The sequence below is a fragment of the Cygnus olor genome, chromosome 7, assembly GCF_009769625.2.
Source record: "Cygnus olor isolate bCygOlo1 chromosome 7, bCygOlo1.pri.v2, whole genome shotgun sequence".
In the NCBI taxonomy this organism is placed as follows: Eukaryota; Metazoa; Chordata; class Aves; order Anseriformes; family Anatidae; genus Cygnus; species Cygnus olor.
Genome location: NC_049175.1, coordinates 33,409,735 through 33,425,924, shown reverse-complemented (window position 1 = coordinate 33,425,924; position 16,190 = coordinate 33,409,735). Strand labels below are relative to the sequence as shown.

Genomic DNA, 16,190 nt, shown 5'->3' with positions numbered 1-16,190 from the left:
GCAGCGGGACGGCGGCGGAGCGGCGGCGGCCGCCTTTAAGCGGCGGGGCGGGGGCGGCGCGGCCGGCGGGGCGGGGCGGACACGGGGGGAGACCCAGCCGCAACATCCCCCGGCGGGGTTTTTTTTTCGGTTTTTAGTGTTATTGTTGTTTATTTACTTTATTTATTTACTTTATCCTATTTATTTATTTTATTCTATTTACTTTAGGCTGTTTATTTACTTTATTCTATTTACTTTGTTTGCTTTATCCTATTTATTTGCTTTTTAATTTTATTATTCATTTTCATTTAAGATTTTTTCTCCCCACACACCCAGCCCACAGAGAATCCCAGAACCATTAAGGTTGGAAAAGCCCTCCGAGATCCTCTGGTCCAACCACCCCCTACCACCAATGTCACCACTGAGCCGTGTCCCCAAGCACCACGTCCAACCCCTCCTTGAACACCCCCAGGGACGGTGACGCCACCACCTCCCTGGGCAACCCGTCCCAACGCCTGACTGCTCTTTCTGAGAAGAAATGTCTCCTTGTTTCCAGCCTGAACCTCCCCTGGCACAACTTGAGGCCATTCCCTCTAGTCCTATCACTAGTTACCTGTGGGAACAGGCCGACCCCCAGCTCCCCACACCTTCCTTTCAGGTGGCTGTAGACAGCAATAAGGTCTCCGCTGAGCCACTGGAAAGCGAGCACAGCCCCATTGTTAACTAGGTGTTGATTGACCTTTTGAACAGGCTACCAATATGTCTAAGTGTGTCTTTATCAGGTACCCGCCAACCAAGGACCTAAGGAACTTCACCAACCCTTAGGCCAAATGAAACGCTATTGAACTGAGCTGCTGCCAGTAAATGCACAGTGCCAGCAATGGCATTAGTACAGAAAAATACAATGGCTTTTCTCCTGCAAACAGTGGAGCAACCAGCCACCTACGCCAGCGGAAGACACCATACCAAGTTCCAGGGAAAAAATCTTAACAAACTGACCACAAAAAGCACTAATGTACTTACTGGGATGCTTGGTTATCTAAAGGCAGAAAAGCACATCGACTCCAACATCCCCAGTCAAATCCCCTTACGGTTGCTGTTTTCCAGTAACTCCTATGCTGCGCAACAAGAGAGATTTCAGAATTGTTTGGTTTCAGAAGTGACCAAAATTGTCATCTGGAACAGTATGCAGCAAAACTTCCTCACTTGGGTTATTAGAATTGTTACGATGTTTAAAAAGTCTAAAGAAATTTCAAAAATACTTACAAATATTTTAAATGTATGCATATATGTGTGTGTATATATATATATATATATTAGATATTTTGGTAAAATGTTCCCAACTTATTATTTATATATCCCTTGCTTATCAGCTACTTTTGATAAACTTCAGTTTTTGAAATAAAAACAAGACTTTAAGGGAAGATGAACAGTTACCAGCACAAAAACATTGGCAATACAAGTTGAGAAAAGGCTGCATAAGCATGATCAAGACACTCAGCAAAGCCCAAGCAGGGAATTCCTATGGGCTGTCCCCACCCAGAAAGGCCATCTGCTTTCCTATCACATTGCTTCTGTCAGAGAACTTATAAGAGCTCTTTCAAGCCGCAGCAGCCTTACCTTGGCAGGTAGGAAAAAACTTTGCACAGCGTGAAAGCTCCTTGTCCCGCCATCCTCTCTGCCTGGACGCTCGTACCCCTCCAGCTCAACACCCCTGGGCAGGAACAGACCCCAGAGCACTTCAGCCAGCACCTGGCTGACAGAAACACACTCCAAATAATTATAACTTAGTAAGTCAATGCCCCAGTTCAAAACCCAAACAAAGCGAATGCCTCCTTACCTCAGGTGAGGGTAAATTGGTCAATGAAAGCATGAAGTGTTCGCTTAACTCTTCAGCTTAGAAAGTTTACAAATCTTAACCCATATATTTAACTACTTCAAGAACTACTGCAAGTGTGAAGTGTTCTTGCACAGGAGTTTGAAACACCAGCTGTGTCTATTTCTTTTCCATGATGTATGACTTTTCTCCACAGTTTGTGCCAGCGCTATCAGTTTCAAGCTCTTTTACAGACCATAATACACTAGCCGATATTTTTCCTTACATTAATAGCACAGAAATATGAAGTACCTTTGTCGATGGGGAGCCAGGGAAGGGTTAAACACTGCACCAAAGGAACCAGAATCTGTCACAAAGTCCTGTGTGGAAAGCGTGAACTAGCAGTTTGCCTTCAAATAAGTGGGCCAGTACTGATGACTTTCAGCTCTCAAGCTTTTATTTTTATTTTTAAACCAGGGAAGGATGCGTACTGAGTATTAAAAACCTAGGTTTTATTATGTGAGTTTTACAGGCTTCACATGGATGCACACAGAACTGAAAGCAAACACCTCCCTTTCCAGAATAAGGGAGATACAACTATAGGGGTTTAATATCTTAGCTAACTGACAAATTTCTTAATTACCCATCTGCATCCACCACCTGAAAGGCCCTATACACCTAGAAGTTGTTTCTCCCCCTTATCGTAACATTTTCTTACAAAACAGCTTTCCAAAGCCAGGAGACATCTACCAATACTGAGAGGTGCTTACACCTGGGAGACTTGCAAGTAAAATGTTTCAACTCCTGCTTTTCAAATGGAACTCAATGGCAGGAGACTCCACCCCGAGAGACCAAATGCCATGAGATCCTCTAAAGGAGCACAAGCTTTGATCCTGCTGATAGGGATCCCCAATTTGCCCCGACATCCCAGCCCAGCCCTCGTGGATCTCCTGCCCCACAGCAAAGCCAGTCCTGCAGGTGACAGTAAGCCTTATCTCACCTATTATGAAAGCAAGTTTTCCTCAACGCCCATAAAGATACTCCCGTGATAACCAAACGCACCATTTACTGACTTTGAAAGCTCGGTTTTGGGAAGAGCAAAGCTCCTCAGGGCAGAGCTGCTACCTGGGGGCAGCCTGTAGGAAGGAGGGAACACAAGGCAGCAGCACTGCAGCAGGATTCCTACACTGCTCCTGCAAGGGGGGCAAGGAAGTGGCTTTGGAGTCAGCATCTGGGAACAAGGGAAAGGGTGGGAAGGAAGAAGAGGTTAAGGGATGAGAAAGTCCACGTGGCAGGGGTTAAGGCTACAGCAGGACAGAAGGGTCCCAGCCAGGACTCTACAGACGCGCTGTTACCACTGCCTATCTGCTACAGACACGACTTGGGCTTCCTGATGGCTCAGTTAGCAGGAAAATGGTGGCCTTGGGAATGCAGTGCGACAGAGTGGTTTAAATTCTTAAAAGATGGGTTCACCTTGCATAGAGATATGCAGAATGACAGTGCTGTTAGATGTTTTAAATGCAAAGCCCTAAATTAAAATGTCAAAGGTGCCACTTTGAAAGGAAATACGCTACTGCTACACCATTAATTACCTTTACAAATGAGCAATAGTTCCTTTTTTCCCTTTTCCCTTCCCCCCAGAAAGTCTGCACAGAAAATCTGAAGTAAAAAACCAAGCTGGACATGTAGACCATGATTTGGTTACGGAGCTGGACTCGCACTTCACTTTTCCAGAGAGCAGCCTTCATTGCTTCAGTGGAACACCCCAGGCGAGCTCCAGCAGCTCCCTGGCTCAGGGCATCAATGGTTGCATAGATTGTGCTCCAAGATACAGATGGAAATTAAAACATTCAGCACATCTGAAAAACTGAAAACTATCCGTAACGCAGAGCAATTAAGACGATCTTTTAAATTTTGTTTATGCTTTTAATCTAAAAATTCCCCAAGTTCCCTTTCTTTCATCCCTCTCCTCATCCTCAAATGAAAAATAGTTGATCTGGCTAAGAACAGTAATATTTGTCCCACAGCTTCAGAGTGAACTTTTTGGTGCTGATTTCTATATCCCTTATAACATTGACTTCCTATGAAGCCTAAAATATTAGCATTTGTGTATCAACATATTCCATTAATACAGTCACTTTTTATGAGGGAAGATTCTCTGTTATGCAGCGTCTATTTTTGACTTTTGTACCAATTTTTTTTACTGCCCAAACTACCTCAGAATACAGTAATAAAAATTCAAAGTTTTAAAAACCAAAAAGAGTAAAACTGATTAAATAGCAGCTCAGTAAGAAGAAAGAAGGAAGCTCCAAACCGGCCAGGCCTCGGCCCTCCACCTGCAGCCCCAATTACCCCGGCCTACCCATGCCACACACACCAGGCCTCGTTTCCTTGCCTACTGCCAGCAGCAGACACACCACTCCCTAGCCTGGCAGATTGAGGCTGTGCTCGGCTGAGACCCCTCACAGGTCCTTCTGAGCAGCCACATCCTTTTAACCAGTTTCCCAGCGACATTCTGCAGTTTTTAAGTGCCAGTAATTGAAGCCAGCTAGCTCAGATCACGACCTCTCACAGTTCACTGCCTTACACGGCTAGACACGTGCACGTCTTGCAAGCACGAATTAGTGGTTTCAGAGTGCACGTTTTATAGTCGACCACACGTATGTTTGCTTTTCTCTCAAAAAGCTACTCGTACCAGAGTGGATTACTATCTAGCTATTAGCAACAGACCTCTCCTGAACTGGTTTGTCACAAGGAAACATGAGTTATTTAAGACTGATGTATTTCGTTAGTGCTGTGGTTTGGGTTTTGCTAACTTAGGGAATTTGCTTTCCATACTTGCATAGTTCTTTAATTTCTTCTGTTTTATTTTTGACTATTTGTTGATTCATATTGCCTGGAGGTGCTTTCCACAGTCAGTACCATTGAGAGAAACCTCACGCTTGCACTATTTACTGCACAAGGTCCTAGGCTATTCACGTTACTCCTACAACATTATAGCTTGCACAGGGCTAAGTTGGTGCTGTGAACAAGTGGGGCAGGAAGAGGGATATTTTGTCTTCAGCTGGGTTGCTGCCATTGCTATAATCAAAGCTTACCAAGAGAAAAAAGTTTTAAAAGCTTTTTTCCATGACTTAACAATTGGAGTTTCAAAGAGGATTTTTAACATTCAGAAATACTCTTAAAATAAAAGCCCAAGCCAGATCACTTTAAAAGCTTGAGTATGACCTCTAGGTGGTGCTGACACCCTGTTATTACAGGAGTTGAGGCATATGCCAATTAATATTAAACTATATTCAGGACCAGTACGTACATCATATGCCTTAAAAGCATTTGAATCGCAGGTTTAGTGGTCAAACCCACCATATTACAATGAGAAGCTTACAGAAATTTATAACCATAAAGAATAATTCAATTCCCTCTTCAATAAAGGGACAACAGCAAGTTTTTAACAGATGAAAAATGCAAGATAGCCTGTAGTAAAACACATCCAAGTCATTTCAGTGACCACAGATCAGGTCTCAGCCTGTGAAGAAAACCTAAGATTTTTATGAGAATCGTTAGAGGATAAAGAAGCTGAAAGCTAAACAGCAGAAAAACATGCAGTAAGACAGATGAACTAGAAGTGGCATTTCAGCCCAGTTAAAATGAATGAGCTGCAGCCAGTAGTTGTGTTTTATTCTGACATTTATTACTAAGAATAAATTGTGTTGCTGCACGTGGCATGGTATATCTAACTTGATATAGCAAAGACCTTACTGAAACATCAACTCCATGTTGCTGCAATCAAGCTGCTGTAGGAGCTTTCTGCTGATATGACAAAGCTGAAAATGTCCAGTTCAAATGGAGATGGGCTAGGCAAAGGCACAGCTGTATACATCTCTCATACCAACTACAGCCTGTGACACAACTGGTTAAAATGGAAGGTTCAAGACAATGCAGTGACTTCTCATAGTAGTAGGCTAGGGAGTAAGGCGTTGGGGATAATAGCATGTACATTTTGATACTAGAGTAACTGCAGCTGTGTATGGAATAACTCAAGATGTCACAGACTGGAATTTGGGTAACTATGTACAGCCTATATAGAAATCTTATTCGATTACTGATCTTAATCTGAAGTTTGCATACCATTGAGACACCGATTCACTTAAAAGGCAAAACTGAAGTACAGTCACTCAAGTGTGATGCTATCCTATCTACTGTACAGAGTGAGCTGCTTCCACATGTCATGTCGGTGCAGTTATTTCAGGAAAGCATTTCTGAGAGAAATTTTGTTATGCTACAGTATAAAGCCGTAAAAAAAGGCAAGTTATGTTTTCTTCTCTTGTTGTTCCCCAGTCTCAGACAGGGCCTAGAGTGTTTCGAAATGGTTAACTTGATCAATAGTAGGGAAGAGGTGGTGTGTAATCATTTTCAAGAAGGGAAACGAATAGCCTTCTCTTGTATACCATGTGAAAACTCCACAAAAGAAACTGAGAAGAGTAAAAACAGCTCAGTTTGTTCAATTTTCTTCTTTAGGCTACACAAACAGATCTGATTTGAAAAAGATAATTTGACCTGTTATATGGCAAAAAGGGATATATTGTTCTAGCAAAACATGTAACACACTCCAAGAAAACAGTCAGCTGTTACTTTAAGTTACCCAAACTGATTTATTGACAATTTAAATGTGACATATTTACAGCACTGTTTCTAAAATAATTTAAGTTTTCATAGATTTAAAAAAGTACTGATAAATAGGAGACCCTGACAATTACCAACCACAAATATTTCCCTATGCTACTGAACTACAACAGTAGTTCTCCCCCCCACCCCTTTTAAAAGTCCCATAATGGAGCTGCTTTACCTCCACCCAATGTGTAAAATTGCCAATACCAAAATATAGTAAAATGAACATGCAGTGTGAAAGCTGTACCAGAGCAAGTGATTTCAGATGTTAGACTACAGTAAAAATATTTCAATGCAAAGTGTCTTCCACACAGAATGTACTTGTGAAAAAATATGCCTTTAAAGAGCTATTGTTTTGTCTTTATAGAAGTTAAAACCTACAATACTAGTTTAGACATTTACAGAAACTTCCAATTCTGTACTAATTTTTCACATGTATTTAAAGAGTCAAACAAAACCAGTAATATACAAACACCACTGCCGTAAGACTGTGGTTAGATAGCTTATGGATAAAAAAAATGAAGGTGCTGATATAATTTAAGGTTGTGAAATTAGATTATATTTCACTCTCACATGACACCAATTATTCCATCCTTGGATCAACAAATTATCATGGTAAAGCCATCCATCTCTCTCGAGCAGGAAGTCAGTTTGGAAGTTGGAGAGAAGATGGACTTGTATGATATGTATCTTAGGTTACAGTAGACAAAAAAAGTAACAAAGCTGGACAATCTGAATCACAATAAGCAGCAGCGTAAGATATTTGTGGGGTTTTGATTAAAACAAACACTTTTTAAAAACGATGAAAAGTACACAATCTAATCCAATACTTGAAATGTAAAGGTTCTTTCCATTTGCATCACTGAAGCCCCTTAACACAGTGTACACAAACAACAAATATTCATTTTTTAAAAAAACATATTGCACAGCTAGTAGATGCAATACCAGAACACTGGTATACCCCTAGCATAATTTTTCTACTTTAAATAGCTGTTTCAGACTACACTACTCAGAACAACTCCAACCCACCGTTCAAAGCCATTAAGAATGGGTTTGTGTACATACCTAATCTGAAAGTGTTTCAACAGTGTGAGAAAAAACACAGGCACTTCATTTTATTAGTGCACCAAAAGTTATAGGCCACAACTGCATGACTATGAACAGTTCAGTACCAGTGACAACAAAACTTAACTGAGGTCTTCCACTGATCCAATACAGAAATAACTGTTCACAAAGCACTGATAAGAAAACCATTTGCAAAAACAGTAATCAAATGATACGTTTAGACATTTAATAAAAATAATTGCTGCAAAGCCTAATGTAACACAATATAAACCCTACTTAGTTCAAAAGGTCTGAAGTGTCCAAATTTAAGAGTCCAATTTCTCTCCTCCCCCCTCCAAAACACCACTACATGCAGTCCATTAAAACCCAAATGTGCAAAAAGTTATAACCCACCTTTAGGAGTGCATCAAAAATAGACTGACTATTCAAAATATTATTTTAGTGGAAATTTTACAGCACCATAATTAGAATTCCAAGGGAGCCCAGAATTCTTGTTCTGATAACAATTCAGTTGACACTGTTGATCCTAAAGAACAGAAGAAACATTTTGTGCATTTCCTGGTATCTGAAAATCATAGAGAGAAAATTCTCATATATGCATAAAATCTTACTGTAGTTCAGAATGAAGTTAAATAATCACATCTGTTGGCAATAAGGTTTCCACAACATAGCATTAATTGGATTAATTTAGTTTGCCAGATTAGGAATGAAAGATTGCTGGTACCTTGCTTACTTGCAAAAGTACTTTGGGGTTTTTTTGTCATTTATTTCCTTTTAAATTGTGCAGTTTGGCCCCTCCCTGGTGATTTACTATCAGGCTTTGAGAAAATGCATAAGGTCAATTTTTGACCCTTAGCCAAAAGGCAATATACATATATATGCACGTGTGTGTACAGAAACACACAGACATATGTATTTATCAGTGTTTTTTTTTCTTTTGTTCTTATTTCCTGTAATTTTCTTTGGTTAAAAGTCCGAGCAAGGAAATTAGAGGACCGAACAAATGGATCATTCTCCAAACGCTTCCAACATTACACATCACTAACTGGAAGGCTTGCATCATCCAGATCCACAAGGCCAGGATCCTGTTCCTGAGTGCCATTTTTACTTTGGGGTTCCGAGAGGCCCTGTTCAGTCACTTTGGCAGCTGATTCTCTTGGAGCGACAACCTGGATCTTGTAGCTCCCTGGCTTGGCCTTGGTAAAAGATTCGTGAAATCCTCGCTTCTCCAAGGCAGGGTATTTGGCGTGAGGGTTTGGGACCAGAGGGCTGTTGTGAGCGGCTGTGGAATGTGAGGTGGCTGGGGCTGGGATGGCAGAACGGGGAGCATCGGTGGGTTCGGGAGAAGACTCGGTATGCTCCTGGAAAAGAAGAGCACATGTCAAAATAAGTCACTGACATCACTTTAGAAAGACGCAGTTTCAGATTTCTCTCAGAAAAATCAAGACAGGAAATATACAAAGCAAAGCAACGGCCACAGCAGGAGGAGGCAAGTGCTTTCTCAAGGCAGTGCATTAAGTGTGAGCTTACAGCAGTATGTGACAGCAACATCATTTTCTTCATTTTAAGGAATTTCTCAAATCAAGCTCAGCAGCTCTTTAGGCTTTATAATGTAGTCCAGCAAATTGAGGCTTGTCGTTTCATTAGTATCTTAAGTTACCTTTTGAAGATGTGCACTTAAAAGGCTATTGACAGTGACATTTTTCAGAGAAAGAAATGTATTTAATCGGTTACATACAACAGGCACTCACATCCTAAATCTGGTGCTGCCTCTTTTCTTACTTCTCTTGATTATTCTAAGCATGTTGTATCTTTGCTGGAACATCAGGTTGACTCCTAACTCTGACTCACTTCTCAACTCCGTGACATTCCATACCCCATGACACAAATCAGCTTTGTAGTGAGACTTGGCTACCTCAGACCCCTTTCCGAGCCCACTTTGGGTCTGGCTGGTCTCCTCTGAGATCAGTTTTCTTAACTGGACCCCTTGAGGTAGCCTCTCAGAGGTCAGTCTTAACGATCTTTGGTGACCTGTAATAAGCAAAAATCCTTAGAAAATAAAGTCTCTATATCCTTGTGTATTTTGAAATCCTGCAAGCTGCTGTGGTGACCTCTATACACCCACAGGCCAGATACCCCTTTAGATCACGACATTAGGATATCCTGCCTCACCTACAGCTGTATCTCCACAAAAGAAGATTTCTCATATTCTACATCATACCTATCAGCTCTGTAAGGATGTCTCAAATACCTGGGGGTATCTAAGACAGCACCGGATGCTATGTTAAATGATACAATCAGAATGACATGCAGGGATGCACTGAATACTTCACTCTGCACGTATTAGGAGCTGCAGCTACTGCCACTTCTGCCATCACCAGTGTTAGTACATGAAACTTAAATCTGGGAAACCATGTGTGCACAGAAATCAAGCCACTTTTCAAGCACGTGATTAGCAAAATCCCATCAGATGTGTCCAAGATGCAAATACAAATTCTAAGTGAAATACTTTTCTTTTTCAATAGCAGTTTTCTAAGTTTTTTTTAGGATGCTATGACAGTGATTCAAAAATTTAATCACAATGGTTTCTGTCAAATAATACTGTATTTTTTCTATGAATTAGTATTATTGGGTGAAGGAGCTGTTCTTTTTCTGGAAATTCAATTTTAAGTTCAAATGCAGTGAAGTACTTCACATTATATACACATTTCTGTATTTCATACCTGGCTTGACGATTCAATTTAAGAAAAACATTTGCTTTAGGAGAACATATGATTTAGTGATTTACTACTGTTCTTCTTTCTATTAGTAATAGTAGCTGAACAAGTAGGACAACAGTAGGGAAGTTATGACAAGATCTCTATAGAAATTTTGCTAAAAATCAACCAAGAATACTCAGATTTTACTACCCACACTGCCTGTAATTTCACAGTTAAGAGACTATGCTGCTTTATTACTCTTAAGGTGTCCTGCTTTGAACAGCACACCGATTACATATTATAACGCTTCTATGTTTGAACAAATAATTTCATGCAGAGACTTATAAGCCATGCAAATCAGGCTACAGAATCATCCTTCCAATTACTAGAGTTAAGACGTGCATTTTGCGTGCACGCATCTGTATTAGTTTGTGGGTAGCTTAAATTTAATTTTGCTTTTGCACAGTTTCAAAAAAATGTAAAGTAAAATGGAAATATGAACTCTCATGCAAATGAGTTTTAATACTTTCCTTTTTAAGTGTCATTACATAACTTACTGTGTTTTAATATCTATTATACTTTGAAGTACAAATAATTGTTTTTATCACTTTAATTCCAATTATTTTAAAAGCAAGAAAAAAAGAGCAAACCTGTAAGTGAATGATATAATTTATGAGTTAGTTTTCAGTAATGGTAATGGTAACAGGTAGCATTATTTTTAGTTTTTTATAGAGCAAATTAGTCTCTAGTTCTAGCCCTCTGTTAAGAAGGCAAGTTTACATGAGAGCCCACATACGTGCTGCATTCACCAGTTCTTGATGTATACCTCTGTATACAAGGATTCGACAGCCTTCTGGCCTGCCGCATCTGGAACACAGTGCAAAGCTAAGATTAGAGTAACCTATACTTGGGGAAAGAAGAGAAGAAAGGGAAAAAGAAAAGTGATGCAGACAGTAATAGCTAGGTTGCTCAGTTAGCCCCACAAAAAAAAGAGCATACACAAAGAAAAGTTACCTGCATATTTTCATACCCCCAAAAAGAAACAAGATTTATAATAGGAAGTTTTATAATAGGAAGTTTTACGTAAAACCAGCTCTCATTTGCAAAAAATTATCGAGAGCTTAGATTCAATCACCAGAAACAACATCAATGTAAGTACATCTTCAAAGGCCAGATTTAAGTTATTAGATTTCAGATTATGGGGGTGATGATATATTCAGCTTATTACAAAACATCCCATAGCCAGACAGCGAAAAGCCATACCGTGCAGCGTCTGAACTGTGAAGTATTCCATTTGTTATATCTGGACATACTTGGAGACACTGTGACACTAGAGTAGCCTTCAGCACAAAGTACATTAACTTGTGGAAAAGCAGTGAAGGCCTGGTACAGCTTAAATGCAAGTATGTATGAAATGCTGGCATCCACGTGGCTTCACAAACAGTAAGATTTGTCACAGTGCCTCAGTTCAGTAATGCTAGAGGGTGCCCACACTAAGCTTCCAACAGCAAAAGCTAATTCATGCGAGCAGATCGCTCTTCGAAAAATTATTTAAAATGTGAATCTGTATCTCCATACACAATAAACTACCAAAAACAGAGAATGACAGTGTAGTAGTGATAGTTGTTAAGATCAAATTAGGATTTTGTTACTTGAATGCAAAGTTCAGCAATTATCAAAAATGCCTCGCAGGAATTAGAAAGGCTCTAATCTACTTCCGCACTATTAGTGGCATAATGACAAAAGATTCAACTGATCTTGAAGAATTTTTATAGGTTAACACTTGTGTTATCTATGTGATCAAGACAGTACAATGCACATAAAGCAGAATATATAGGTAAGACTAAGATAAGTGCTCAATTAAAAGTGCATAAATTTATGCCAATCTGTACGAATTTCATGCAAAGATGCCGTGTTACTACAGGACAGGACAGAGGACAGACAAAAGGAAAAACAACTAGAACTTCATGTGCACAAGTCAACATCAATCAATTGTATTTCTCTAAGTTTCAGAGTAACATACGGAAGCTGCTGATCTTCCAGGTCCCCGCTGTGCTACAATGGCCCCAGAAATTGCTTTTATCCAACTGTGCATGTCTTCTGGGCTGTCCGCCTAGATCAAACGACATGAGATATGGTTAACACCAGCTCTTCACTCTTCCAGTCTCCTATCCGCATTAAAATCACAGCCTTAGCCTACTTTAGTAGTCTGTTACTTAAAGCCAAAGGGACTTGCATTTTTTGATGTTGACATTTCTTATAATAGTAAATTCAGGGTAAGATTTTATGCATATACTTATATAAAATAAGCAATGTGTGTATATGCACATACACTGTTTACATACTCTAGTTCAGTTTTTGCTTATTTTAAACAAATAAAGCACCTACAGAAATCCTTACAGGAGACCTGCTGACCCCTCTCAGCAAACTGCGCACAATGACATAGCTTCCGTATTTTTCATTCATTTTACTTCTTTGCACCTCACTTCTATGAGCTAATTACTGAAGAGCTACAGTAAAATAAGCAGCAGTCTACATTCAGGGTCATCCGTACATTTACTTAGAACAAGAGTCTTACAAAACTGCAGTAGATTAACAGCGAGTGTCACGGGTGAGCTTATCCAGGACAGATTAAAAAGCTAAAGGTCCCTCTTAGCCAGTTGGAAGCTTTACGAAACTAGCACATCAACCCAGCAAAAAACATGTATAATATGTCACTTAATTATGTTCAGCCATGAGACAGCTCAAAACTCAGCATCTGGCCCCACTGCCTGTATTAGATGATACGGGCCTTTCTGATCCTACAAGAGAAACTCAAATTATTTCCTCCTCCAGGAACAGGAGAGACATCACTATGAGCATCACGTTCCTACTCAGCTAGACAAAGCAAGTCTTTGTGATTTGCATTATATCCACATATTAAAAAGATAATATGGTAAAGATGCACCGAATAAAGTGCTTATGGACACATTTTACCAAAAGTATCTTCAGATATGAAGCCTAAGTGTTCCAGTGCTTTAGTAGATATTTTAATGGGGCAGTAGATGTTTTGATTTGAATCTGAGAAATCGATTACTATAAATAAAATTTCAGTACCTCAAAATAAAAGATTTATTATATTGATTGGATACTACAGAATTTGAAGACCCAAATACCAACAAAATCATATTAGGATTTGTTGTTCATTGCGCTTTTATATACTACCAACACTTGGTGTTATGTGGAATATTTTTTATATGCAACTTATTCTGAAATATGAAGATTGCATTCCCTCTGAAAATCATGGCATGTTCAAATACAAACTTAAAAAGCAAAATGTCAGTGCTGCTTTGCTTTGACTATGTCAGTCCCCCGGTTTTGCCCAAAGTTTTTTAAAAATTACCTGTACATAAAAGGTTCGAGAAGTTGTTACAATTTCAAAGAGATTGTCTCTCATCATTATATCACTGCAAATGAAACACAAATACTTAAACAACAAGTTCAACTTTCCCACTTCATTTCATAAATATTCTAGGATGTGCAGAGAACCAAAGATGTGCGTTTGTGGGCTGAAGATCTCTGCATTCTTTATCTCTAAATTTGCTTTTTTTTTTTTTTTTTTGCAAGCGCCAAGTAGAAAAAGAACAGCACCTCATACTCAACTTAGTCTTAAGGTTCTTTAGTAATTAGTGCTACTTGTTATTTTTAGTTAGAACACTAAAACATATTAAGTTTAAATAAATATTTATTGTTCTAGTCAGATTTCTGCAAAACTTCACATTTATATTTTTGTTTTGACTTTGCAAAGTATTATTCCTAAATAGTTGCCTGTTTAAGTACCACATTCGTAACTCAATAGAAGTAATTCAAAAGCTCTCCATTGTTTCCAAGAAGCAGTCTAGTCATGACAATGCAGTGTACCAAGTCCCTTGATTTTTCAGTGCTTCTCTCCTCACCTTTGCTTGCATTCCTGAACTTTATGGACCTCTTTAAGTGGTATAACCCTGAGAGGTTCCTTTTCCTGGAAAAAAAAAAGGTAAAAATACTTTAGCAGAGTATATCTAACAACTAGAATATAGTCAGAAAGCCAAAGATCGGGACAGACTATTGCAGCAGACCTGCATAAATGAGAACAGTCACATCTGCAAAGCACAATGTCAACCAAGATTCGTTATTATTATTTTTTAGTATTAAACCAACCATGGCACTTACAGTGAAGAGGATGCCAAAAGAAGAGGTAAGGGGGAAAAACGAACACCTATTCTTTCATCTTGTTGCAATGGAGACAGCCACACCTGTCCTGTCCCCCAACCAGAGAAGAAAACTCTGGCCTCCAGCAGATTATTTCAGGAGGACTGTCACTACATTAACATACAATGAAATGCTATGAAAAAAGATGCTTTATTCACTGTATAGCATGACACAGCTTTACGATTACTTCTATTACTTTATTGTACTGACCATAGAATGAAGTCATACCAAAACCTGTAAAAGAGGAAGTATTCTTAAAGTGTCTGAAAATTCTATTACCGCACCAAATACAAGTGTTAAAATTCTGCCAAAGCTTCGTACAGTAGGAAAAAGTGAGAACATTTAATTTTTGCCGTGACAGAGTAATTTTACACATAATTTGACTTCTTGAAAAAAGGCATTTGCACTATTATTTTCATGTGGTTATTGCAGTAAAAAAAAAATTGATTTCATCTCCTAATGCTTTCTTTAAGCATTAAGCATTCTTTAATGTTACAATGGACTACTTCAGCTTGCAAACAAAAGCTGTCAACTATGGAATGACTTTCTCTAAATTGCAATTTCTATTATATATACTTGAGAGCTGTGTTAGTACAGTGAACAGTGAATTTCACCCAAATAAAACAATCCTCAAATGTCAGTTCTGATCATTTGTTTCTATAGCATAGAACAGTTTTAAAATCTATATCCTCAGTTATTTTGCCCTTCTTCCTTCACCCTTCAGTCTTCTCGGGTTCACCCATCTGTTACAACAGTTTTCAAAGTAATACATCAAACATGAACTGCAAGACTTCCCCTGGAATACCGACACATGTTACAGGGAAAACCACAAAGCTGAACATTCTGGGAAAGTCAGGCTTAGCAGACCTCAGCTTAGAAATTATTCTCCTAGTCTGATACTGCGTATACTTCACTATAATCCACCTGAGGACAGACATGGGCTCTTCTTCAAACTGAACAGATCCTTAACAGAAAAAAAAATTAAAATTGGCAAAAAAAAGTGTTTGGTTTTTTGTTGCTGTTAGTTTTGCTGTTTGTTTTGTAAGAGCACAGAACTCAGATGTACCTGTACAGATGCCAAACAACAGCATCTCAAGGTATCCAGCAAGACTCATTTGAGCTACCAGTGGCTAGGCTGGCTCTCAAGACAAACCAGCTTCAAGTAAAACTCATACTTGACTGAGGACCACAGCTACTGAGAACTGAACTGTAATAGAAAGTTTTTTCCCAGAATTAGAAATCCGAAGTTATACTAGATAAGGTATGCTAGGTATACTAGATAAGATACGCTAGGTATATACACTACATACTAGATATACTAAAGAAGTCAGACTTCTTTGCCAGAAATGCAGGGCAACCAATCACTATTGAATTTTATGCCTACTGTTGAATTATTCTCATTAGCAACAGAAGAATACGAAGAAAACTGAGATCCCACATACCACTGAAAAATCATTCACCACTTGAAATCTTTAGAAAAGAACATTTTTTTTTTTGGTAACTGTAGAAGATAAATAAAGGTTTGACATATAGCTAAGTTGCTGCAGATGTTTTCTTCTTGGTGGGCTGTGCTCAGCAAAAGTTTTTAACCTGTCCTGGAAAGAGCCATGTTTCTCCAACACATCAGTTTCAGATGAGCTGGATCCTAGCTGTTTACAAAGACTATATGAAACATAATGATAATGATCAGGTTTGCAAACCATGGAATTCTTTGATTAACCACTACAGTCCAA

At 39.0% G+C, this 16,190-nt stretch overlaps 1 protein-coding gene across 10 annotated transcripts in view; it reads right to left on the bottom strand.

The window, feature by feature from the left end:
* Nucleotides 1-7,003: 7,003 nt before the first annotated feature.
* PLEKHA1 (pleckstrin homology domain containing A1) overlaps nucleotides 7,004-16,190 on the bottom strand; it is a 32,489-nt gene continuing 23,302 nt past the window's right edge. For 4 of the 10 annotated variants that reach the window (XM_040563835.1, XM_040563833.1, XM_040563834.1 and 1 more), the window contains 4 exons: nucleotides 14,163-14,227; nucleotides 13,610-13,673; nucleotides 12,251-12,340; nucleotides 7,004-8,889 (listed from right to left, as the gene is read on the bottom strand). In XM_040563835.1, the coding sequence (XP_040419769.1) occupies nucleotides 8,560-8,889; nucleotides 12,251-12,340; nucleotides 13,610-13,673; nucleotides 14,163-14,227 (549 nt within the window). In that variant the 3' untranslated portion in view covers nucleotides 7,004-8,559. Of the gene's footprint in view, nucleotides 8,890-11,023; nucleotides 11,129-12,250; nucleotides 12,341-13,609; nucleotides 13,674-14,162; nucleotides 14,228-16,190 lie in introns of all 10 variants that reach the window. The other 6 variants (XM_040563829.1, XM_040563830.1, XM_040563832.1 and 3 more) reach the window with 4 other exon arrangements.